Here is a 26,724-nt window from a genome sequence, read left to right as displayed (position 1 = left end):
CTCAAGGACCCTAATAAAACATACTGCCTGTAGGGTACCTTTTTTCCTCAGAATTTGGGGCTAGTGGCACTCTGAAGTATTAGTTTTGTGTTTGTATAATAAATCTTATTTTGTGGATGCTCCAACTTAGCTCCTCTGTGATTCCTATGGCAAAGCATTCCACTGACTATACTCTCTCATTAATAAAAGGCTTTAAATCTTTTGTTTTTCATTACTTGCATAATAAAAATAGAAACTATCAGTGCTGGACACTGGCCCATCACCACTAATTTTATATACATATATTTCTACTATGAAACATCTTTCTTTCCTTTTAAATTGAATGATCTTGTCAGTCAACATGTCATTAATAATTTCTCTTGTGCTTCTCAGCAGCCTTTTGTCTTCCTCTAGTTAAGACAGAGGAATCAAAAGCAAACAGCAGATTTCAGGTGAGGATAGGTTTACAAGATAGCAGTTTTGTTTTGTTTCTTTATTCCATGCTGCTCCTTGTATGCAAAATAATCTTCTTGAGTTGACTGCCTGGATCTGCTCTTCGTTTTCATTCCAGCCACTAGCAGTAGCAGTAGCAGTAGCATGGTATTTATTGAAGAGAAATATTTTTATTTACAAGCACATCAGCAATAGCCAAAAATCACCAACGGAACTAGGAAGGCTCACCAGCTATTGCCAGACGTACATGTTTAACCTCATTCCCCATCTTTATATTCTAACGGTTAATTCCTTTGGGATATTCTTTATACTGATACAAGCACACCATATCTGGAGCACTACTGCAAAGCCTGTAGTGCTCTCTGTTGAGTTCCACATTTGAGATTTTTTGAGATTTACAGTTCTTGTGTACCATTAAGAACTTTTTCTGAACAGAATGTATGCAATGTTCATAAGCAAACTGAATAATTTCTTCAGTTTTCATTACTGTGTGTTTACCAGTGGTGAATGTCTCCTGTCATGTTGTCCCTGGTTGTGTTCCTCCCAATGCTCTCTGCTTTCCAAGATAACTACTAATTACATTAGCTCACATCACACTGATCCTTGGGATGGCCAGGTTTTCAGGCTTACTATGGCATGACCCTTGCATTCCCGCCCTTCAAACAGTTGATTCTGGCCTGGTGAGAGTGAAACCTGCCCATCATCAGTGCTTTTTGAGAAGTATTTAGTCATTTTTCTGCTTTTCAGCACAGCTTCACTGTTCCATTTACTATTTATTTTTGAGTATCTCACCATCCCACTCAAGTTTCAGTGTGGATGGTAGTTAGACCCTCATTTTCAAGGGACCCTTTTTTGGCCATAAACTCCCTCTCTGAACTAAGCCATAATGTTCCTGTCCTTTATTGGTCTCTTGAAGGCTAGATTCAGAGTAAGAAAAAAGCATCGTTGTCTCACATGGTGTACTCTGAGAACATCATGTGGCAGAACTGTAAGGGATCTCCAGAGCCACCGAGTCCTATCCCCTGGTATCCTGTAGACACTGTGGCATGTTTTCCATTTCATAAAGCTATTTAGCTCCAGCATCTAATTGCGCTGTTCAGATAGTTTTTGAAATTTTCCCCATTTTTTTCTTGCTACTGATATTTAAAGCAGTAGAGATTTTGTTCTGCTCACCGCCCAAAGTTTTAGCATCCCCTTTATCTTTCTTGTCTCTGTCCAGTTTACTGCTCATTTGAACTTCTTCAATCTCCTGCGTATTTGCAAAGCTTAGTGACAGCCATCTTAAAGGTGTGAATGCTCCCCTTTCTGCTCTGTAACCGTATTAAACCTCTCCACAGAAGCACTTCCCCTCACTTTGGCAGTAGTCTGCATGTAGTCAATTTCTGCAGAAAAGGAAAAAAAAGAATGAAAAAAGATGGGAACCACTGGAAAAATAAACTTGTAAACAGACACTGCCTTTCACACTTTGTCAGCTTGCATGTGTGTGACTAGCAAAATGGAGTGGAAAATCTTGCAAGTGGGCTCAGCTGCATCTTTGCTTGACACTTCTGACTGCAGCAATGATCTCAGCCTGCCTTCGGCTTTCCCACTTTCCAGAGTTTCGACGTCCTTCCTTTCAATTTCTGCGGCTGCTTTAGCAGCTTGTTTCATACTGCTGCCATAATTTTTGTCTGCCTCTGAAGTCAACTTGGGGTATGGTTTAAAACTCCCATCTGCTATCACCGAGGGGCATTTAAATCAACTGTTCTCCCCTTCTATCTGAAACAACCTTTATTTTAATGGGCACTGGGCTGAAAATGGTTACATACTCATTCAAATCACTGTCCTGATGTAGCTGTAGACGCTTATTTCTGCTATCAAGTGTAAAATGCCCACACAGTGCTGCCTTTGTTCTCTGTCAAGGTGGGGGTGGATGTGATGCTAGGGACGTGCTCATTTAAACACCAATGTTAGATTTTTGTTCGTGTGTTCACCTTACAAATTCTGAAAACCTTAGTACCATTTATTTTCATTTATTATCTCTAAATTTAGAATAAAAATTAATATATTCTCCAGGTTAGCTTTTTAAAAAATTATATACAAAAAGGAGACCATGTTGAGGTTAGTCACTGTAAACTGAACTGTTCGGTTCTATGCATTATACTATATATTCTGTGTGTTTATAGTGCATCTTACTGGTAAAAATGTACAAATCCAGCCACAGATTACACTTTCCAGCCCTTGATAATAAAAGGACTATTTGAGAGAATCCTAAAATTAGTAAACCATAGGTGCAAACTGATGAACTGAGTGATATACAAGAGTGGTTTAGTTCTCTTAGTGGTACATACGGATTAACATTAACTTGAGTTTTATTGGAAACTCAGATTAGCTTTTAAAAAAAGGAAAGGAGGACAAACAGAAGACACGTTTCAGCCCTGAGTGTAAAAAGCAGAGTGGAAGGATGTGGGTGGAGTAAGTCTGGGCCGAGGAAAAACAAATAAATGTTTCCAGATTTTATTTCTGTCTACCACGAAGATGCAGCACTACTGAGGAGCACTTCACACACAGCCATCTTTGTTCACAGCAGTCTTTCTCTCACTTTCTTAAGAAGTCTTTGGTACCTTGACATGCACCCCATACATCAGAAAAGATGAGACAGTAGTGAGAGCTCCTTAAATGTCTTTTCTGAACGATGAAATAGCTATTTCTCAAAATTGAAGTTTTATGCTACTTGTGATTAGTCTAGGCACGCCTTCCCCCTCCAAACAAGATGATAACAGAGGTCATTTTGTGATATAAATGGCCCTCCTTTTGCCATTGTAAAATATGACAGGAGTTCTAGAATGTAGCTTAATTATATTGGTCATTCTACTAATGTCACAGTCATGTCAAAAGTAGTATTATCAGTGTATGGGGGTAACTCCAATCTGGCATGTTAATGCAGCCTATTGTATATTTTTCCCGTTCATCCTGCATGCCTATTAAATAAATTGGGTGAGGGTTTTAGGAAAGGCTGAAGACTACCATCTGCCTGCTGGAAGAGTAATAGTCTTACCTCATTATGTACTCCTAACCAAGTTGCATCTCAATATGCTCCTTGACTCCATTTGATATATGTGCCCAAATTGTGTCCTGATTTACATCCCATGTCAATTCCGTGACGAAAACATTTACCAGAGGTGGAAGGCTAGGCTTGAATTTACCCTTCCATTTTAAACCTGATCCCAGTTTAAATCCTGGCGTGTGCAAAACCAATCTGAAGGAGTTACAAGATTTAGTTCTTTGACTTCAGAAGAAGCTAAATCTGCTTTTCGGAGTCAGATACGGTTGGAAGTGTGGAACACATTGGACAGAATTTGCTGCATTTTGTCTGTCTCCTTGCCTTGTCTTTTTGTACTCAGGAGCTAGTGTGCCACGTTTAGATGATTTTCACCTGGTTCTTAGCTCTTCATCACATAATGAATGCATAATTTATACATTTAGTACCCAGGGGCACACACAAATCTCACCATGGTCTTGGCCAGTGTTCTTCCATCACTGAGCTTGCACAGTATGGAAGTGGGTGCAGAATTTGGACTGTATGCATGGCAAGAAGCAGGTTTCCCCCCAGGCACAGAGGCTCTCCTCTCAGCATGCAAACCCAGCCCCAGATGAACCCCGGAGTGTCTTCCCATGCAGACAGACTCTCACCCCACAGCTTATCATACAGCCCAGCCTGTCTAGGCAGGCCACAGACAGCCTCTCTGCAAGACAGCTGCACACTCGGAAGGTAAATGATTTGTGGAACTGTGTGTGTTTAAAGCCACTCATGCATAGAGCTGTCAAATGCCATGTAGACATAGGTAGAGCATTTCTGGCTCGACATATTAACATAGCAAAAGCAAAACACATTGACACTTTTTATTGGGAAGGGCATCCTGACTCCTTCATGTAGGTAGTGTAGTTTAGTACAAACTGTGGTTGAGAAACAAAACCCTTCAGCCAGGATTTTGACGCAAGCAATATAGTAAGAAGCTGTCTGTAAAAGTACTGCCATGCAAGTGAATTTCACATTAGCCGTGTATTTTTCCATTGGTTAAATATTTTAAACAAGTTATCCTGATAAGCTCTATATTACACTGGATCACAAAGAAGCATGTGGCTGAATAACATCCTCAGTTCAGTGTCAGTGCCTTTTCCAGGAGGGGGCAGAGGTGCTTGTGCCTCCTGCCCAGTGACCCCCTGATGTGCTAGGCACTGCTGGGTGGGCATCTCAGCTTCGAGTTCCGTCAGTAGTTGGGGTAATTGCAGTGGGGTTGCTGATTTGCCACAATACCGCATTTCCTCATCGTTGGACCTCTCGTTGTCCTCTGAAGTGGACAAGGACACATAAGACGGAAACTAGAGAAACCCCCAAAGAACTTGTTTGCTTCAAGGATTTCACCACATTTTACCACATATACTCAAAATGCTTTTCTGTTGTTGGCAGCCTAATGTACCAGGATTGGGGTGGGAAGGACAGAAGGAACCTGTAAATTCTATAAAACTGTCTTGACCATAAATAACTTAAAGATTTTGGGATCATTCCATAATCTCGATTTTCAATCATCAGCAGCAGCAGGCAGTAATCCTAGAGAAAAAAAGTCCACAAATAAACAAACCAATTTTCCTTTAAGAGCGGAGCTAATTCTTTTCAATCCACTTTTTTATTACACTATTTTCCCTCTATCTATTTAGCTAGCATAAGGATAAATTTCCAAAGCTACCCAGTTGGAAAATAAATGGGTTCACTGTTTGTCTAGCATTCCAATCTTCACAAATGTAAATCAGTCCAACTGCTACTCATTTAAACCTCCAACTTCACAAAACATTAAAGGACTGCTTTCAATACACAATTTAATCTGTGACAATTCACCAAGATTTCTGCTTGAACATCATTAGGAATTGACTATCTGATAAAGAGAGACCACTATCAGAGGTCACGCAGGTCAACTTGTGTAATTTACGTAGTTTTACTGGGTCAACTACAGCAGACACCACTATGTGAAGGTTAAATTGTTACAATTAAATACATATACAGCTATTCCAATAGCTACTCTGTTGTTAAATCTACCGTAAACAACACAAGCATTTATATCTGACCCTAATTGTGTCCAAGATGTCACCATTTGAAAATTATACAAAAAAGGACATTATAATCTGTTACACATTAAACAATACTTTATGTAGTGAGATCCATAATTAGCTGGTAGAAACTGGTTTCGTTTATTCACATCAGTGTTAAGAGGTTCATTTAGGTTACTTTCTTTCATTTTAATTGGAATAATGTGAGCAGTGCCTCCCCATATATTTTATAGCCGGAGAGTTCACTATAAACAAAAGAAAGTAACCCTGCCAAGGCAGTCCCTAGGGAAACTGTTTTTCTATACATTGGCCCTATTCACTTGTTCCCTAAGCATCTTCAAGAACACCAGCTTTGCTGGGGGGGAAGGGTTGAGGGGGTGTTGGTGAAGAGCCTCCTCACGCTCAAGTGTGCTGCTTAGCTGGGAAATACCACTTTGCTCCCAAGTTTGAAGCCAGACAGCTAGCAGTGCTAACATTATGTGATTTTCCTACCCATCAGAGAAAATCAAATGAAATAATTCATAGCATTTTGTAGCAATCGGATCATTCTGATGCACATAATAGTGTAAAAAGCTATGTATACTGATACCACAAGAGAGAAAGTAGTTAGCTGACTGACTAAATTTATAATCAATTGCTACAGGAGAGAAGAAGAAAAGAAAGGTTTCTCTGCATACCTGCGTACGTGTCTCTAGTTTGCATCACAATATGTAGAAAGCTGTTTTTATACTAGAAAAGGTTCTCAGAAACACCGGTTTAAATCAATTCTAGTAAAATATTCAACTGGAATATAAAGCAAGAAATTCTTATTGCTGTGTCTGTACAACATAAATATAATGCATCTCAGATGGGCATTCTGCTGTATATGATCACTTTGTTTTCCTTCTGATTTGTGTGGAAGCAGTACATTTACTTTTCACTCAACTCAGTAGCCTTAGCTATTTATTCTGTTTTATCTGCGTGCTGGTGACCTGATCCAGGACTCCCACAGTCTTCGGTGGGCTTTGAATGAAGCCTTTGGCTGGGGAAGCAAAAGCACTCACAAGCACCACGCTTTTTGAAAGCACAGAATTGATTGTGCTACCAGGGCAATTCCTCTGCTGGGCTCTCACAGGCGTGCATGGTCTGTCTGTCTGTGCTGCAGCAGGCGGCGGAGGTGTGAGCCTGTGCTGGGTACAACAAAATCGTGAACACTTGTTGTGCATTCCTTATGTGTAAGACCGTGCCGCATCATTCACTCTCAAACTGCCTTCATTTTTGCTTTTATTGTAATTTCAGATTTTGCGTTGGAGACAAATTTTTCCTGAAGAACAACATGATTCTGTGCCAGACAGACTATGAGGAGGGTTTGATGAAAGAAGGTTATGCACCCCAGGTTCGCTGATCTGATGCCGCATCGTTAAGAATACAAAGCACTATGTTCTTTTATCTTTTTTGCTCAACATGTATATAAGAAATGACACAGGAACCTACTGAATAGCGTAGATATAGGGAGACAGAATGGTTGCGTGAAATAAAAGGCGGACTGCATCTGTATGTAGTCAAAATTGCTCCAGTTCAGAGTTGAATGTTAATTAAAAAGGTACTGTACATACAGCTGGATTCTTTTGCTTGCTATTGGGGTTTTGATTTGTTTGTTCGGGGTTTTTTTTTGTTGTTTCTTTTTGTGTCACTTGGCATGAGATGTTTATTTTGGACTATTGTATATAATGTATTGTAATATTTGAAGCACAAATGTAATACAGTTTTATTGTGTTACCATTTGTGTTCCTGTTTGCTTCTTTGTATTGTTGCATTTAGTACAATCAGTGTCTAAACTTACTGTATATTTATGCTTTCTGTATCTATCAGCTATTTTAAATGAGCTGTATCTTTCTAGTAAAAGGAATTAAAGAGCAAATCCCAACCATTACGCTACACGTAGAGCTTAAGAATACTGTTTACATTAAAACTATTTAGAAAGCTAATAACTCTAGCAGCACCTGCTGCTATCGATGCTATGGTTAAGGGTCTATCAGCACTTCTGTTATAAGCCTCTATTTTTCAGGGGTTAAGCATCTGCTGTTTAATTGCAAAGATTTTCCTCAAAGAGCACTTTTATTTTACTACAAAATTTTGAAAAGGAAATCTGACTGGTTTGGGATATATTATAAAAGGTACAAAAGTTAATGATCTTGGGTGCTGCTTTTGTGCCCCTCGGGCATTCAGAATGCCTGGATTTGGTTTTTAATTTTGCTGTAACTTAAGTCCTAATCCAAGCCAGTGCCTCTAGGTATCTTATTTTATATATATATAAATATATATATATGTTATTTTTCTGAGCACATTTAATTTGAGGGCAGGGAGAAAAGGGAGAGTACTTTGTTTATGTACATTTCAAAATTTTTAAAAAATTCGATGGGGTTCCACTTTCTTTTCTCTCTCTTTTTTTCTTTTGTTATTTTTCTTTTTTAAAGTCGGGGTTTAACCCTGAAGTTTTCTGGATCTGTGTCCTCAGCAGACCCTGGAAAAGACTTAAACTAGAAGGCACTGTAAGCAGCCCCCTCCAAGGGTCTATTTACATCAGGGAAAGGACCCTGAGCTGGCACTAGGAGAGTGGCTGCTCACTGTGACCTGCCTCAGTGCGTGCTGACAGTAATTCAAATGCTGATTTAGATGGGACAAAACTTTGAAGTACCAGTACAGAAAGTGAGAGCTACCACACTCAACCCCACAGGTACTTACTGTCCCCAAGAACATCCCACAGGTTTGTCCCATCTATATTGGCAATTAAAATCCTTTTGACCAAGGGAGAGTCACTGCTGACAGCTGCTGTCACCAGTCGGCCTATTTGCTAGGAGAGGTGGACCTGTGTTTTTAAAGCCATGAAGCTATTGCATCAGCAGGATGTCCTTAAGTGCTCATACCCCTGACAGAGCTTACAGGTGTTTGGCGCTGGAAAGCAAGATGAATGTTTAAAAAGCTGTTACACGCCTATTTAATTCCTTTCTCTTTGCCACTCTAATCTAGCTCACCAGGAAACAGCCTGCATTTAAAAAAAAACAACACGCAAAAAAAAAAATATATATAGAAAAGAAACACCCTATATCCTGTGTTGCTATGTAGCTGAGCTCTTGTTTTTGTTTAGCCTGAGAACCCTCAACTCTGCTGAAGTTCACTGCTGTCCTTCCCAGCTCTCCCTGTCCCGTTGTGCAGTTTCAACGTGTTTTTCCTGGGGATGGGGAAAGAAACCCTGTAATGCAGTGAGGTAACTCCTTTAGTGTGTGGTTTTGAGTACACTGCACGGTGGATTGAGTTAGAAATGGATATTTAGTTCTAATGACTATTGTTACTGTGTGGTTTTGTTTCTGGCTGTGAACCCTTTTAAAATTAAGCATGACTCACATAACTTGGCTTTACCCATACAGGACCAGCAAGAAATGAAAAGACTCATCGAGCTGTTCTTGCTAATTGGAAGAAATAGTTCCAGAAAGCTTTTTAAATGAAATTTAGCCCTACTTTGAGAACTCTCTTCCTCCCCAACCATGAGTACAAGTCTCTTTTCCGCTCTCTTCCAGTCTCTTAATGTCTGTGAGACACCAGTGCAGCAGAGGTACTATTAGGCTCTTCCAGGTAATCTTCAAGTGCAATAAACATCTTGTCCTCTCCATGAAGGTGAGGATGTCCAGAAGAGGAAAAATATTATCTTATTTTGATTCCAGTTTCAATTTTCTCGTCTAGCCACTGTTGTTTCTTCCAGTTAGAAGCCAGAAATAGTTCATTTGAGCTTTCCACTGGTAGATTACAGACTTGATAGAAATCACTGGTTCAGAAATAAGGGTGGGGAATAGGAAACAAAGGACCTTGGTTCTGTCTTTGACTTGCTATAAGCTTGGGCAAGTCGCTCAACTTCTCTGTGCCTCAGTTGCCCCCACCTGCCAAGTGGGGCTAAATATATACGCTGCTTTTGTAAAGCAGTTGGGCTCTACAGAAAATCAAGAGCTATGCATGTAAATGTTACTAGTAGCATTAGGACATTCTGGGAAATGCAGGGCGTTCATATGTGCAGTAAGTAACCATGGATGTGAGGTAGGAGAGCAGCAAAACCATCTAATTTGCAAGATGTTTGTTGGGGTTGAAGGTAAGCATGTGCTAGCAGAGCTGTAAATGCTGTAACACTTGACCACAAAGTGCAACTGCTTGGCTCTGCGTGGGGTAAACGAAGAGAGTGAAATGTGAAAATAGCAGCTCATTGCTACATGCAGTGTAGCAGTGTTACTCATATGTACATGTGTGCATTTTGTGATATGTTGCTCAATATGGAGAAGAGAAAGGTGGTCCTGCTACAGAGGAAAAAAAAAATTAGTCTCACAGTTCTATCAGTCCTAGCTGATAGCAGATGAAAAAACATTGATATGCGTGTTTGAAGTGCTGCAGTGTGATCGTATGGCATTGCTCTGAGCACTCTGATCTTCTGTATCTTAATCACTTACATATCTAGAATTAGTATGCAGAGATATAATATAAATGTAGATTTGAGGTGGGTCAAAGATCGATACACTTTTTCCTGTATTTCCATCTTACATCTTGCCTGGCTGTTAAAATAATAGCTGGGAGTTGATATATTTAATGGAAACATTTACAACACCAGTGTAATATCATAAGACGATATCAAAAGAGACTATCTGCCAGGCCACCTTATTGATCTTTTTGATTGAAGCCCAGTCCTCTCCTTTGGGTTTTTTCTTAGGTTTCCTTCTCCATCACTGTGTGTGTCAACATGCTTCATTGGTATATGGTAAAACGTTCTGCTACTGACCATTGTTCAGTGTATGCTTATTTGCCAGACAAGATTGCTTCCACTTGCATCTCCTGTCTATAAGGGTATTTTATCTCTATCTCTACAGATCTCTAAGTTTAGCCAGTCCAACAACAACAAAAAATACACTATTATTCTTGAGCTGCTGTTTTTTAAGACGTGGAGAATTATTGAAGCTTAATTTTCAACTGTAGAAAGCTCCTCTGCCGACCACAACATGCTGTGTCTTATTGTGCCACAACTAGCGATGAATCAAGATGGCCTGGATTCTGCAGGAGCTGTGACCAGTGCTAAGAGTCGATCTGTTTCATAACTGTATTTTTATCTTGCTTAACTTTTTCCTTTTTTTTTAATATAAGCATATCTTCGTGCCTCTTCCTGCCACCCCCCCTAAAAATGCTCAAATTTATGCTCGTGTAATGTAAATAAAGAAAATTCATCCTCCACCCCCTCAAGTGTTCCTAATTGCCTACATGTAAAGTGACTTGAGGAAAATAGATTGAAAAGTGGTCAGTGAGAAGGGAGAACGTGGGGAAAAGAAACAAACAAACAGGGACTCTGGTAGGATTTAGCCTGTATAAAGTACTTTAAAGGCTTTTTTCTACATAATATACAGCAGCTTCTTATAATTTTCTCAGCGGTAGGTAGTTTACAGTCATCTGTACCTAGAACAAATCTTGTCAAAAATGAAGGTCTGTAGTGATTGCTGGGTATAATTTTATACATTTAGCTGATTCTTCTGAAAGCTTCCACTGTGCTGCTGTTGTCAGACTAAATTATCAATTTAGCCATTTGTTGTTTAATGAATAAAAAACTCCTATGGCATTGGAGATGTTGTGGTTTCAATAAAGCAAAAGCTTTAACAACTCAAGCTACAGAAAGCAAAGTGTGTACTGTATATAAGAACAGTGTTTTTATTCTTTTAAATACCACTTTAGATAAAAAAAAGCCAATTACATATTCACTTAATACATTTCTCCTACTTCAGTCCAATGATGCAGACCAAACCTGTTTACTGTTCACTTCAGTACCTTGCAAAAGGAAACCAAAATACAATATGTGCAAGGTAATAGGCCATTAGCACAAACATGCTCCCAGTAAAAATCTTTTGTGTAGGCACCCTTTCTAGAAGCTGCCAATTGTGGGTGATAGAAGTATTATAAAGAAAGTGATTTTAATACTATTTAAGGCATTAAAGGCTGCAGAGTATCTGTTTAAAGCTTTAAAGTAATGGTTGCATGTATCTAATACCTTTTAAAATGCCCTTCTGCTGATTTATATTCATCCTGAACCTGCTAATAATGAGTATACATAAGCAAATACCATCTTCCACCTATTCAGCGTGTCATTGGTATGAAAGCCCCAGAAAATATCTCACGTAATCAGCGTGTTCAGAGAGTTATCTAGCACAAATTACTCATTAACTCAATAGCACATAATAAAAAAGAACATCAATTAATTAATGAGTCACCCTCAGATCACTTTGATTACAACACAGCTCTGTTGAAACAGCAGTTATAAATGGAGCTGCCTCTCTTTATTCATTGTTTGCAATTGGCCCATTATTTTGCGGAGACCAGTGTCATATTTAACACATGCCTGCAGGTAATGGTGTGATTAGTTTCATAAATGGAGATGTGGAGGGAGAACACGGAGCAGTCACTCTGCAGGCGAGTAGAAGGTGCGGGAATGCATCCTGGGAGCTGCGGTGCCAGCAGGCCTCCATGGCACAGAGGAGGCTAACCTCCCAGCCGCAAGCTTCTAGCCACAGGTCAGCACTTAGAGCTACTGTGACCAGCCTTTTCTTTAAGGTAAAGATCACAAAGCCCTGCGCTCATGCCTCTGACTTGGGCCTCCCAACACACCGTGACTCGAGTGTCGCCATTGCTTCATGAACGAGAGCCCAGAGGCACGGAGGTTCAGTGGGCTTCCCAACACCACACGGCCAGTCTGTGTCCCTCGATCCCCACCATTAGCAGGACTTGTCAGTCTCTCACACCACCGCCTGCCTGATCATGAGCCTTTCTGAGGGCGGCTCCAGTGCTACGCTTGGAGCAACACACGTGTACTCCTCCTTGATGTTCGGGGATGGATCAAAGAGAGAGGAGAGACCGAACCTCCAAATTTTATTTCTGGTTAATTGTGGTTGGAGAGAAGACTCAGGAGAGATGGCTTTTTTTTGTTTGTTTTTAATTAATTAAAAAAATAAAAGCTCATCACTTAAAGTTTTTTTTATAGGAAAGATTAATAAAAGAACACAAAGTCACCACCTAAAGTTCCTAAACTATCTTGGTTAAATGCCATTCCAATAAGCTTATAGTGTAATTATAACAGTTCCCTTAGGTAAGTAAGAAACATCTGTTAGTAACACATAGCAGGTGTTAGCAATTACACATACTGATTTTTTTAAAGTGTTTTTAATTAAAAAGAATTCTGTTTTCTGAAAAGGAAAGCACAGAAAGTCCAAACAAGCTTTTGTTTGTGTGGCTCAAGATCATGTAATATGCAAAACGATAAAGGTAAAATCAACTTAAATTAGCAAAGGTTTGCACATTTAACTCCAGATCATTGCAATCAAAGTGAAATTGGGATTCACTGCATTATAGTAAAGCACATAACATTAGTATTCTAAGCCAAGCCTCATCTAATGTATGAAATCCATAAAGTTCATGTAATCACTGAACACATCTAAGTGGAGTGTTTGAAGCTAGCAAGATTGGTACTGTTGAGCAAAACATTATAGGTGTTGTAAGAAAGCAGCAAATTGCAAGGAATTCTGCATAATAGTTTCTTCAGATTCCCTTTTGTCCCACTACTGGGAAACTGCTTCTAGATCACGTTAGAGCAAAATCAAACTATGTTGTCAAATTACTTTGAAAAACTAGCCAAGAACAATTTACACTTCACAATGCGTTATGCTGCCCCGTTGAGAAATAACTAGGAAGGGCCACCTTGGAAGGCCAGCTATTTGGAGATGTTTCTAATACGAATTAAAAGATAATGAAACAACAAATTTGTGTCCCTGTCCTGCCACCATGTCTCCCCATAGATGCCAAGATGATGATATCAGGCATATCGCTATTTAAATCTCACCATAAACATTCACTTTTCCTCTCACATAAACTACCTAAGCAAACTAGTTGGCGGCAAGAGTGGGAAGCACAAGCATTAGTACAATATGGATCTGCTGTTGTGACCAGCTGGGATCCACGTTGTGTGTGTTTGTCATTTTACAAGTGTTGTTTTTCTCAAAAGTGTCTCTACATTCCAATGCGGGAAAGTAGTCTTTCTTCCTACAGTCTACAACACTGTATATGGCTGAGATTATTGCTAAGCATCTTTATCATTTATTCAACATCTATAACATTTATTTGAGCTCTTCTTGATATCAAGGTCATTAAACCTGCTGTCAGATGCATCCAACCAAGACACTGCTGGTATAGTAACAGCTTTCTGGATGAACAGAATAAGAAAAGTATGATGAGCCTTTTAACTTTTACATTAGTAAGAACTTTAAGGTACTTAAAAATTCTTACTTCATAGCTTATTAGCCATTTATGATTGCAGTATAATACCCAGGTAACTAAACCAGATGTCTGTTAGCCAAACATGAGAGTTCTGAACAATAATAATAATTGTCCAAAATATTTTTATATTTTCTGTTGAAGCAAAGCATTTTAGCACACATGGTACAGTAGCCTTGTGACAAGTACATACTCATTAAAAAGAAAAAAAAAGAGAAGATAAAGCAAGGTAGGATGACGTTAATAAATGCAGAACTAACAAATGTCTTTAATTTAGAATGACAACCTCACATTTGGTCCTACAGTCTCACAGTCATCATGTAAATGATAAAGTAGCAACAATACTACTCAATCCAACTACTCACCAAGGGAGGCACATTATAGCACTGAAGCCAAGCGCTTGAGGGTTAGACAATACAGCAACAGCAGCACAAACCTGGGTCCCAGTGTGGATTTTACTCTCTATATCTTTTACACCAAGGCAACGGAGTCCAAATGATAAAACAGTCCTCCTTGTGTCCTGCCTACTGCCAGCTTACAGCTCCTGGTGTATATCCTCCTATCTTAACAAAGTCCTTCTAACATAGGAGTTACCTATTTTAGTACTATGTTCTTATAGTATCATGAGCTATTGACATTTTCAACAACGTGCAAATCCCTTCAAGCAATCTGCACATTTCTGATGAGCATCCCACATGTCCACGCACCTTTCCTTCTTTAATTGAAGGTACCTGGTCTTAGAGTCTGAAAGTCATCTGGAAGCAACTCTGCATAATTGAAGTCATATTGTAGGATCATTGTGCTGGCATTTACTGGGAAAGTGAAGCAACACAGAACTATCATAAAATTTCAGGGTTGCAGTCACCCTTGTCTCATCATGTAGCATTCTAATAGGAAGTTTATAGAGAGGTTGGATTTTTAAGGACAGGCTGGGTATCAATTTGTTCCAAAGTTTTTATTGTGCTAATGAACTGTAACAGCTCTAATCTATTTTTAGATGGTGGCATTTCAAGTCTCTCTGCTCCTCAGTTCAAAATCCATAATGTGGAGATAATATACCACTTTTCTACCTCACAGGATCTGTGAGGGTAGTAATTGTGGGATTTTGCAGCACAGTCAGCTAAGCATATAAAATACCTAAACAGGAGAACTGCAATATGTAAGTACAAATTCTGGCTTAGGCATTCTCCAAAACACTAATTGCTGGAGACTCAAGAAGTACTGGGAAAAGGATTGTTCCATCTTTTCCTTACCAGAGTTCCAAACCACCTTTTAATAGTCCCTGTGAAAGACAGACGCTTGGCTAGATGAGAACTTTGGCCTGACCCAGAATGGCCATCTTACATTATATTCTTCCCCGAGGTGCTACAAGGACTAATGTGGTGCAAAAGAATGAGAGGCAAGGAAAACAATTACAATCCATACAATTTATTTTCACGTTCACAATTATTCTTTTACAAAGTGGATGCCAATTATCCCTGCCTGCTTCTCAAGCCATTTTTAATTGGTTGATTACACAAAGCAGAGGCAGATGAGATGTGAAGTGAAAGATCTGAAAGGGAGAGTGAATAAGGTCCTTGAGGCTAACCTTACAGAAGAAGAAAAGGCTGCATTAGGCGTATAAAGAGATGGTACCTTCAGACTTGCTATTGCAGTCTTTTCTTACCTTCCCAAGGCAAAGATAAAACCAAACAGATCTGCAAGATAAGCCCGCATGATATCCTTGGTGGGTTCTCTCTACCCTACCTGCAATGCATAGAGAGCTCTGGGAACAAGTGCATTTTGGCTCTGTTGGGAGGACATAACAGCAGCCAGTACAGTATTTCTACTTCAGCTGCTCTCTTGCCCAGCTGTGCCTTTCACAAGCAGACTATTCAGTTCTGTTAGCACGGCACTGCCCAACACGTAGCAGAAGATGTTACTTCTGTGGGTGATGCTAGCTCCCTGAAAACACAAAAGCCTGTGTAAAATCCACACCTTATCCACATATAATTCTCTTCCCAGCTCCAAACTGATGTTCCAAAATTTGATGTTTGCTTCTTCTTTTGTTGTTGTTCACAATTAGTTAATTAGTTCATTAGAAGATAGAGATAGACGAAAAATCTATTACAGACACTTGCTTTGGACACACCACTGATCATACACAAGGCCCATATAAATCAGCTTCATCTTCACTAAAATCAAAACGAGTGCTGCTGCTGACAGCAGCAGAGATATGATTTTACCTCTGGGAAGAATAATGGATGGCAGAAGGCAGCCCTCTGCCATCTTACATCAATTGCTTGCCACAGCCCTGGCTCAGCTTTCTGGCCAGTCCAAGCATGCAGCATGCTGCGGAAGGGTTCAGAAAAACTCAACTGGAAGCTAGCTCAAGCCTCAGCAAACTGACTTCCCCTCAGCCAAAATTTGAATGTAGATTTTTGGAGCTGAAAACTCACTGTGATAAGTTATCGTGGCCCCTTATCTCTCTTGAAGACATTGAAAAATAGTCTTCCTTGAGGCCTCTCTTCTCTACGCACATCTCTCTCCCTCCAATTAGACTTCAGTCCATTAGGTATTACTAATCCACATGCATCTGTGAACTGCAACGTGGTCTATTTCTACAAGCAGCAAAGCAGCCCAGCAAGAACTCACATACAAAGATTGAGCACAATCAGATAAAAACAGGTAATCTGACTTTTAGTAGTCTTAGAGCCTCTCATGCTTTAAACAAGCAAGTCAGTGAAAATAAGCACTTCTAAAACAAAGCCGTCAGACTTTGCTGTAGCATTTCTAGATGTTTCTGTCCCTTGCAATCCCCTCTGCATTTGTCCTGCAGTCCTCTACCCCCAGGACAACACAGAGAGCCCATTAGTTTAAGATATCAGCAAAAGGATGCGTACAGTAAAGCACTATAGTCAGAATGGGGCTGCAGAGGTGTAGGCACCTTGTTCGGCCCACATGAGCCCTCTGGAGCAGTTTTGACTCTATCAGCTCGTGCAGGAACATTGCCACCAGGGCACTTTATGATTTGACTCACAAGAATAAAAAATGCTGGGAAACAGGGGTTTGTTAGTGGTGCACTCTGTGGCTTGTAATTGTTCTGTTTTTGACCTCTGGATATTCATTCAGACCTATTTTCTCAAAAAATGGAGTTGTGTACCTCTGTGTCCTTCCACCCTTTATCACCCTTCCTGGTGCCTGGTCCCAGCCAACCCACCAGCATGCAGCTGAAATGCTTAGGCAATGCCTGTGGCTGTTTAGAATGCAAAGGCACAGAAGTGATCAGCACTATCAAACTTTTTATTTTAACAGAAGTTAGACAAGCCCCAGGCATATTTGCACCTGCAATTGCTTACTCTATCCATTGCTATGCCCCATAGATCTGCTTGTTTCAATTGACCCTCAGGCAGTAACCCTCCAAACATATCCAAATTGTTCTCTGCTTTGTATTAACGCATTCTCAAATCACAGATTTAAGGTCCTAATTTTCACATTTAAAAACTCAGACTGTGCAGTCCAGTCTTGTTTCTGGATAGAAAAATCAGTCTTGTGTTGTACAAATTGCCTAAGCTAAATGAGGTTGGAATTTACATATGCAGAAGACTCATGCTAAATCAGGCTTTCTTCCTATTACTCAGCCCCTAGTCAGAAAAGTTCAGGTGCAAAGAGTTAACAAAGCAAAGAGTAAGGAGGAAAGGTTAGGGAGGAATCGCCATCTGAAGGGTGAATGGGTTTTCGCAAAATCACATCTGTCAATATCCATGAAAACCAAACTCTTGAGAATCCCCTTTTGTGGACAGTGGTAAAGGTCCTGTTCTTTCCAGGGTTAGATTGTTCAGAATTGTCCTTATGTATCTGGGATTATCCCACAGTTTCTTTATCATTAGCAAAATAACATCTCCAAAAACTGCATAATGTACAAGGAAATATTTTCAAAGAAAATCATAGAATCATAGAATCATAGAATCCTTAGAGTTGAAAGAGACCTTTAAAGGCCATCTAGTCTAACTCCCCTGCAATGAACAGGGACACCACAGCTAGATCATGTCGCCCAGGGCCTGATCCAGCCTCACCTTGAAAGTCTCCAGGGACAGGGTATCAACAACATCTCTGGGCAACTTGTTCCAATGCCTCACCACCCTCACTGTAAAAGACTTTTTTCTTTATATCCAACCTAAATCTACCCTAAATAACTATTTCCTTGTATCTAACCTAAATCTCCCCTCTTTAAGGTTGAAACCATTTCCCCTTATTCTATCACCACAGACTCTGCTAAAGAGTCTGTCCCCTCCTTCCTGTAGCTCCCCTTTAGATACTGAAAGGCCGCTATTAGGTCACCTTGCAGCCTTCTCTTCTCCAGGCTGAACAGCTTCAGCTCTTTCAGCCTGTCCTCACAGGAGAGGTGTTCCATCCCTTGGATCATTTTTGTGTCCCTCTGGATGCGCTCCAACAGGTCCACATCTCTTCTGTACTGAGGATTCCACATCTGGACGCAGTACTCCAGGTGAGGTCTCTCACCAGTGCAGAGTAGAGGGGTAGGATCACCTCCCTCCCCCTGCTGGCCATGCTTCTTTTGATGCAGCCCAGGATATGGTTGACTTTCTGGGCTGCAAGGGCACATGTCCCATTTCCCATCCACCAGTACTGCCAGGTCCTTTTCGGCAGGGTTGTGCTCAATCCTTTCACGCCCCAGCTTGTATTGGTAGTAGATGTTGCCTAGTATCGAAATCAGTTCTACTCTGTCAAAAATACAAGTTCCTGACTGATTGCTTTATGCCTGACCCAAAGGAGTCTGTTGTATAGACATTTCAACCTTGAAATCCCCTTTCCATTCCTTTTTTTCCGGCTTTGCTTCACTACCATATATGAGGCCTCACCTCCTGGTCAGAGCTGAAGCAGACGAGGGATGACTCTGCCCCTCTGGAGCCAGTTAAGAGAGATTTCAACTGGAGCATCTTGCAGTATCTTTTTTTTTCTTTTTATTTTCTTTTTTTTTTCCCTTTTTTAAGTAGTGGCTCTGCATTATTGACTTTTTCTTTTATGTTACAATATAGAAAGACATTTTTTAAATGCCAAAGAGATCATAATGTTTTTTAGTTTGTTTTTCCCTTTGCCAGAGGGACTAAGCGTACATTCACTTCTTTGTTTCCTTGTGTTGCAATCTGTTATGTTGTTATTGAAGGCTCAGAAGAAGTTCCTGTTTGCATTTCCTTAATTGGGCTTTACATTTTTGTAAAGGCAGAGAGAAAAGATTTCAGTGAGTTTTTAAGACAGCAACCTCTGTAGCAAAAGTCACAAACAGTGATAACATAGCGAGACCATCTGAATAGATGTGTCCTCTGGGAAAATAAATGATGGTTGTAGTACCAGAAAGCAGTTCCTGCAGATCTGGGGAATGGGGTCTTTCTACTGCAGAATGAAAAATCCTTCTGCTGCAGCTACTCTGCCCTTTACACATACCTTCAAAGGGGATTATATTTTAATGCAATTGATTAATAGATAAGCATTTTATGGAACTGGCACATCTTGCTTTTTCAGAGCAGGCAGCCGCTGATTCTAATGATAGGAACATCCTAATTTGCTTTATAATCAAATAACCGGCTCTTATTGTGCATACCATGAATATGCTCATTTAGGCCATCAAGCAGCAGAGTATATAAGCTCGTAATTGACTTTAATATGTGAAGAGTAACATTAGCTGTAGTTTCACAGGTTTGATAACATCAAAGTAATGTACGAATTGATATGACTGGCACAAATTGGAATATGGAAAGTCACCATATTGGGTCAGACTTCATCATTACCCAGCATTCTGCCCTTTCTGACTCCTATCAGATCCTTTACAGCCTTCTTTCTCATACCACAGGTCACACTGAATCAAAGAAGGTCAAGAAGGATTAGAGAAATCTTATTTTAAAAAAAAGTTTAAGGGATTTTTAAATAATTATAAAACTGAATTCCAGAAAGTATAAAACTTTAGGAAAAAAAAAAAACACTAAGTTTATTGCTGGCAGTAGGTCAGTCCTCAGGGGTGGTGGAATGAAATGTGGTAGTAATTATCAGCACCGCATGTTTGTAGTCATTAGGGATAGCTAACTACCTTTAATCATGGCCAAGGTTCAGTTCCCTCAGGCCATGGGAGCCAGCATTTACACCTGCAGCCAGTAATTACAGCTGCTTGCACTGCTGCAGCGAAGGGATGAACTGCTGCTAGTAGGGCCTTCAAGCGGTGGGCTGGCCCAAAAGAAGCTTGCCTCGCAAAACATCCAAGATGCAGTGCTCCAAAGTATGGGAATGTTGCAAGCACCAGAAAGCAAAGTAGTACATGCCTCACTGTACATCTTGTCTACACCTCTAAAAGCTTAAGACTTGCTAAGCCCGTGATGTTTGGTGTGATCTCAAACCACCGTATGCCAATTTTGATTCACCATGTAAATTCTTGGCCTATAACATCTCATTTCCTACAAGACGCTTTATACCATGGTGTGGTATATGCAGATCTTTTCTAAGAAGTATAAAATGTTGATGTATTAATAGATCCTGTGCAAACTTATATTTAATTTTGCACCATTAAAAAAATCCCAATGAAATTTAATATTACATTTATAATTTACAATTTAATTTTTTATCAATTAATATTTTTATTTTTATCTTCATTTTCACCATTTAATTATATGAAAGCCAGCACGCTCAATTCTACCCTTCATCTTAAAAAGTGCCCTGAAGTAAATAAATGTCAATGTTAATTGTAAAAAAGAACGTATTTTGAAAATTTTTTTCACATGAATTGGCTGAAATGTTTTCAACTCAAAGTTTGAGAAGTGTGAACTGGGGTTTTCACTTTTCAAAGGAGATTATCGTGAGCAGTTTTCTGCCCAAAAGATGAAAACTTTTTGAAGTAACATAAATTAAAATGGGCAGGAGAAAATAGCTAGAACAGACAGGACAGAAAACCTTAGTGTAAGATACATGAATCCATTATGAATATGTATAATGAGTATTTATATACATACGTTATTACTCATACCTACACTCACATGTTGCTATGTATGCAAATGCCTACCAATAGATAGGCAACTCTGAATGAGTTGCAATAGGGCAGCTCTGAATTGCAAGACCCATCAGTGAGTCAATACCCAAATACCTTGACAGTATACTTACATTTTATCAGCCAGGCTGCCACAGATCACACAAGAGATTTGTGGTGGTGTGTTGTGGTGAACACAGCAGGCTGAAATGTTACACCTTTTTCCAGGGAATCTGGGCAGAAGTGAGAATTAGAATGAGTCAACCCTTTGCGTCCTATGGAAACCACTGGAGTGCTGTGAATGTGGTAAACACTACCTGCATACAGGGTAGGAATGAAATACTAGTTGTGCTGAGCTTGTGAACAGTTGGAAAGGACTGTACTGTCTCCCTGAACCATTATATAGTACACAGCCTTAACATTCTGGCATTGAGTCTAAGTTAATGACAATATAAAATGAAAAGCTCTTCTATTAATATGAATGGGCAATTCAAAGTCAATAGTTTAGCATCTCCCCATGAAAAAATATTTTATTGCTTCTCCTAAGCTTCTACTGGTCACCACAGTATAGGAGTATTTATAATCATATGCACATATGTTGAGTCATTACATATTTATAATTGCAGAGATGTTTCATAGATTGTTCAGACCTGGGCCAAGGTTAGAACATTCCCCATGAAATGTAAAGCAATAATGTATAACCCTTTAACAAAGGTTAAGTAAAGCCAATTTTCATTTGAGTGAAAGCATTTTATTTATGATTAGCAATATATTTGGCAAAATGTTCACTTTGCTACTAAAACAAAACAAGGAAAAGAAAAAATCTCTCTGAGAAAAAGAAAGCTTTCAGGGCAAGTCCAGAATGGTGTTGTCATAAGCTGCTCCAAAAGCTAAATTCATAGATCACGACTTATTGAGGAAGGAAACAAAAAAGGAACCATCCTGAGCAACGAAGGGGTTAATTATTAGACCTGAGTTAAAGGTGTCCTCACAAGTAGGCACTTCATCAAGCAATGGAGTCAGGAAACAAGGGAGAATAGATGAAGGTGCTAGGGATAATAATGATGGCAAGTAATGATTTCCCTAGAGATGATCTGATCTATGGCCACAAGCAAAGAAAAAAGGCTAGAAAGTACTATAACATTACCTTGGAGTACTTAACAGACTCGAAAGCAGTAACCTGGTGTCAAAAAAGGCCCATCACCCTGCTCATTTTAGGTAAAAGAGTTATGCCAAAGTACAAGAGGGGAATGCAAAATTCACATCTGAAATTAAACAGCTGAAAGGTATGATTTAACAATGCTCGAAACTCAATAAGCCAAAGATAAACAGCAAATTAGATGACTCAATGTCAGGAGGAAAAAACATCTTCCATCGATCCCATCGTCAAAAATTAATCTGCCTGAGAATGCCCTCTGCTCCAATCCCAGAACTGATGAAGAGTGGAGGAATAGAGTAAAACCTATGTACTAGTGCTTCACCTTCAGGCTAGACCCTGATTACAATCTCCTGTGAGACATTTCAGCATGAAGCGCCTCTCATGTTGGGACTGCAAAATTAAATTGCGATCAATACTTTACAAAAATAATTGGGGAAAAATGTTCAGAAGTCGGAGCTGTGCTGTGTGGCCAACAAACATATGAAAGTTCCTTTTTTTTTCCCCCTGTTTTTTTTTCCTTCCCTTCCTCCTCACCTTATCTTTCTGGAGGTTATTCTTCAGGATAGATCAGTTCAAAGGTGTCTCCTGATAATAGTGTTCTTAGAATAGTTTCACTCACCTTGTTAGGGAATTTCAGAAGCAGCAAAGCATTTACAGTCTCCTAAGTGCATTACACTAATGCCATGTTTTGAATCTCTTCTGCACCCTTTATTTGCTCATTGTTTCAATATAAATTTGCATGGTTTTGACTACTTCTGTAATGACTGATTCTATTTTTGTGGCAAAACATTTCTTATTTTTAACTGGTGGCATTAAAACACTCAAGTACCCTGTATTTTAGTAAAACCTTTCTGGAGATGTTAACACTTTCATAAACCCAAATAATGAGATCCAGAGTTAAATTTAGAGTAAAATATGTGTAAATAAAACCATCCAAGTCTTCAGCAGTTCCTACTGCAGATTCTGCTACTTTTCCTGTTTGAAGTGTCCCTTATCATTGGCTATAGCGATTCTTAAAATCCATATATATATACAAACAGGAAGAAAGAAGTCATTTTTAATTTTTTACTCCCATGATTAATAGAAATGCAGAGAAAGTATGGGCAGAATAAGATGCTCTTCAAATTATTCTATGATTATTTGTGTCTGCACAGTTGGCAACAGTTATTTTAGAGCTTATTGGCAGGTTTAGATGTGTATTTAGGATAAGCCAAGCAATTTAAGCGTTAAGATGTGGTACAGGTTGTATTAAGAAAGGAAGTGCTTTTAATATGATTCAATAATGTCACTGTACAACAAAACACAGAGGGAAGGGCAAGGGCAAGGCAAGGAGAGGCAAGGCAAGGCAAGGAGAGGCAAGAAAAGGCAAGGCAAGGCAAGGCGAAAGGCGAGGCGAAAGGCGAGGCGAAAGGCGAGGCGAGGCGAAAGGCGAGGCGAGGCGAGGCGAGGCGAGGCGAGGCGAGGCGAGGCGAGGCAAGGCAAGGCAAGGCAAGGCAAGGCAAGGCAAGGCAAGGCAAGGCAAGGCAAGGCAAGGCAAGGCAAGGCAAGGCAAGGCAAGGCAAGGAAAGGAAAGGAAAGGAAAGGAAAGGAAAGGAAAGGAAAGGAAAGGAAAGGAAAGGANAAAGGAAAGGAAAGGAAAGGAAAGGAAAGGAAAGGAAAGGAAAGGAAAGGAAAGGAAAGGAAAGGAAAGGAAAGGAAAGGAAAGGAAAGGAAAGGCAACGGCAGTAAAGGTGAGGCTAGGGAATCTTAATTCATGTCGATGAAGGGATGGCAACCTGGGATGAACGTTGAGAAAATATTTTAGAGTAGTCATCAGCCACTTGTTTGCTCTTGGAAATGAGAAGTCTTTCAAAACTGACGTTTGTTTTGTTTTCATTTGGTTTGATTGTTTTGTTTCTTTTTTAATACAAAATACAATGAAACAAAATAATTCAATGTAAATAATATCTGTACATTATAATCACAAAGACTGCATTTCTCAAGTCATAAAACACAGCAGGAGGTGTGGTTGTCTTTAAGGAGGGAGAAAGGGGGAATCAATCCTGAGGGATTTTATGAATCATAGCCAGATGCCTATAATCCCCCAGAGGTGTGATTATCTCATGACAACCACTTTTATTGGAGTTGTCTTATTGTAACCACCAAAAAGAAAGGCGGGGGGGAAAGCATCTTTATTTTAAGGGAGGAGGTATATTTCCTGCTGGCAAAGGGAGAGAGGCAAAACCAGAAAAAAAAAATGGCAGATTTGAATGCCAAATATCTTCTTCTGCTCAATTTCTTCCCTACATAATAATTTCCCTCTCTTTGATCTTAGACTATAACAGTTAAAAATATCCCTAAATCAATTTGAGCTTCTTTGCTTTTTAGACAAAAAAAAAAAAAAAAAAAAAAAAACCATGCCACAACTGCAATGGGCCTGTATTTCAGGCAATTTCCTATGTTGGACTATAAAGCACTCACACATACCAACTCCTCTAGTTTCATCTAGCAGAGAGAGAACTGAAATAAAGCTTAGTAGTATTAGTGTCTTGTAAACATAGCTTATCAATGAAGTCGTATGATTATTTCACATAAAATATAAATCCAAACAAATGTGTCTACTTGATAATTTTGTTAGAAACTCAAAATTTGTCAGAAGGCTTGCAAGTCTTTTGAGAGTATCTGGACTTGATTTTTTCTTCACTTTTCAGTTTTTATAGAACACTATGAGACAATTAGTATCATAGTCCTGTTCTGTCCAACATTAAAAAAAAAAAAAAAAAAAAAACATGTGCTCAAGAAATGTCAATTGCCCAGAACTTGGGCATGTCTCTATTTGGAAAGAATATAATTGATTTTCCCTGGCAAATCCTAATGACCTGTCTTCTCCCTGCCAGTACAGAACATACATACACAATAAATGCAGTTGCATATAGGTATCAACCAAATGTACTGCTTTTCTTATGATCTCACTATTGTTCAAAGTTATTGAGTAGAATCAAGTGTCCAGAGATTTTGCAGAGGCGCTTCTCAGAGGAGAGGTATCACTGGAGAGAATGAGGGTACATTACACCTGTGCACTCATCCTGCAACAGAACGATCAGGACAATATTTCACAGAATCACAGAATAACAAAATTGTAGGGGTTGGAAGGAACCTCTGGAGGTAATATAGTCCAACACCCCCTGCTAAAGCAGATTCCCTGCAGTATGTTGCATAGAAAAGCATCCAGGTGGATTTTGAATATCTCCAGAGACAAAGATTCCACAACCTCTCTGGCCAGCCTGTTCCAGTGCTCTGTCACCATTGAAGTAAAGAAGTTTTTCCTCTTATACAGATGGAATTTCCAGTTTGTGACTGTTGCCCCTTGTTCTGTTGCTGGGCATAGATTAAAAGAGCCTGAGGTCATCTGCTTGACTCACACCCATTTGATATTTACAAGGATTGATAAGTTCCCCTGTCAGCCTTCTATTCTCCTGGCTGAACGGTCCCATGTCTCTGAGCCTTTCCTCCTAAGGAGATGCTCCAAGCCCTTAATCATCTTTGTGGCTCTCTGCCAGACTCTCTCCAGAAGTTCCCTGTCTTTCTTGAACTGAGGAGCCCGGAACTGGACACAGTACTCCAGATGTGGCCTCACCAGGACAGAGTAGAAGGGGAGGATCACCTCCCTCAACCTGCTGTCCGTGCTCTTTTTAATGTATCCCAGGATACAATTGGCCTTCTGGGCCACAAGGGCACACTGCTGGCTCTTGGCCAACCTGTTGTCTATGAGAACGCCCAGGTCCTTCTCTGCAGAGCTCCTTTCCAGCAGGTTAGCCCCTAAATGTACTTAAAATGCATTCCTCCTCAAATGCAAGACTCTACACTTGCCCTTGTTAAGCCTCATCAGGTTCTTCTCCGCCCAGCTCTCCAGTCTGTCCAGGTCTTATTGAGTGGCAGACACTCCTCCCAGTTTTGTATCATTAGCAAATTTGCTGAGGGTGCACTCTATCCTGTTTTCTATGTCACTGATGAAGATGTTAAACAAGACTGGATCCAGTACCAACAACCCCTGGGGAACGCTGCTAGGTACAGGCCTCCACCTGGACCCTGGACACACTGATCACAATCCTCTGAGCATTGCCCACTACCTCTCTGCCCACTCATCTATTTCACATTTCCTAAGTTTACCTGCAAGTGTGCTATGGGAGACAGAGTCAAAAGTATTGCTGAAGTCAAGGCAGAGAAGATTCACTGCTCTACCCTTATCTACCCCACCAGTCATGACATCATAGAAGGCTACCAGAATGGTCATGCATGATTTCCCCTTGGTCAGTCCATGTTGACTATTTCCGATAAGCTCCTTTTCTTTCACTTGCTTCGAGATGACCTCCAGAATAAGCTGTTCCATTGCCTTTCCAGGGAAATCTTGCTTGCTTCTGTTTCAACAGAGTTCATTTCAAAAGGTGTCAATGGTTTATGGGTGTTCGGCCTGGTTCCGTGAAAAAGGAGACGGGGGACCCACAGGCCCACACCCCGGGAAAAGGGAAAAGGGGAAAAGGGTAAGGAGATGGCCCTGAGAGCAAAGAACTGCGGCAACAATCTGAGGAGAAAAAAACTAATTTACTAAATAAAATATCGGAATGCAAAACAACACACTATAATACAATATAATTACAATTTAAGCTGATAAATCCAACACAGAGAGAGAGAATGTCCCAAAATCAAGGTAGGCCTTACTCTACTACCGACGATAAGA

At 39.9% G+C, this 26,724-nt stretch overlaps 1 protein-coding gene and 1 long non-coding RNA gene across 3 annotated transcripts in view; one reads left to right on the top strand and one right to left on the bottom strand.

Moving 5' to 3' along the window:
* Positions 1-10,761, top strand: part of LMO3 (LIM domain only 3) — a 59,271-nt gene extending 48,510 nt beyond the window's left edge. The window contains exon 4 of the mRNA XM_021390859.1: positions 6,796-10,761. Coding sequence (XP_021246534.1) covers positions 6,796-6,901 — 106 coding nt within the window. The 3' untranslated portion in view covers positions 6,902-10,761. The remainder of the gene's footprint in view (positions 1-6,795) is intronic.
* LOC110395879 lies at positions 1,195-26,452 on the bottom strand. 2 transcript variants are annotated; one of them, XR_002436666.1, is made up of 3 exons: positions 26,157-26,452; positions 20,983-21,081; positions 1,195-1,814 (listed from the first exon to the last, which is right to left on the bottom strand). It is a non-coding gene; the product is annotated as an uncharacterized LOC110395879 (long non-coding RNA). The 2 variants fall into 2 exon arrangements; XR_002436667.1 differs by lacking the exon at positions 1,195-1,814 and adding an exon at positions 13,662-13,768.

The sequence above is a fragment of the Numida meleagris genome, chromosome 1 (genome assembly GCF_002078875.1).
Source record: "Numida meleagris isolate 19003 breed g44 Domestic line chromosome 1, NumMel1.0, whole genome shotgun sequence".
Classification (NCBI taxonomy): Eukaryota; Metazoa; Chordata; class Aves; order Galliformes; family Numididae; genus Numida; species Numida meleagris.
This window is presented reverse-complemented; position numbering and strand designations above follow the sequence as displayed.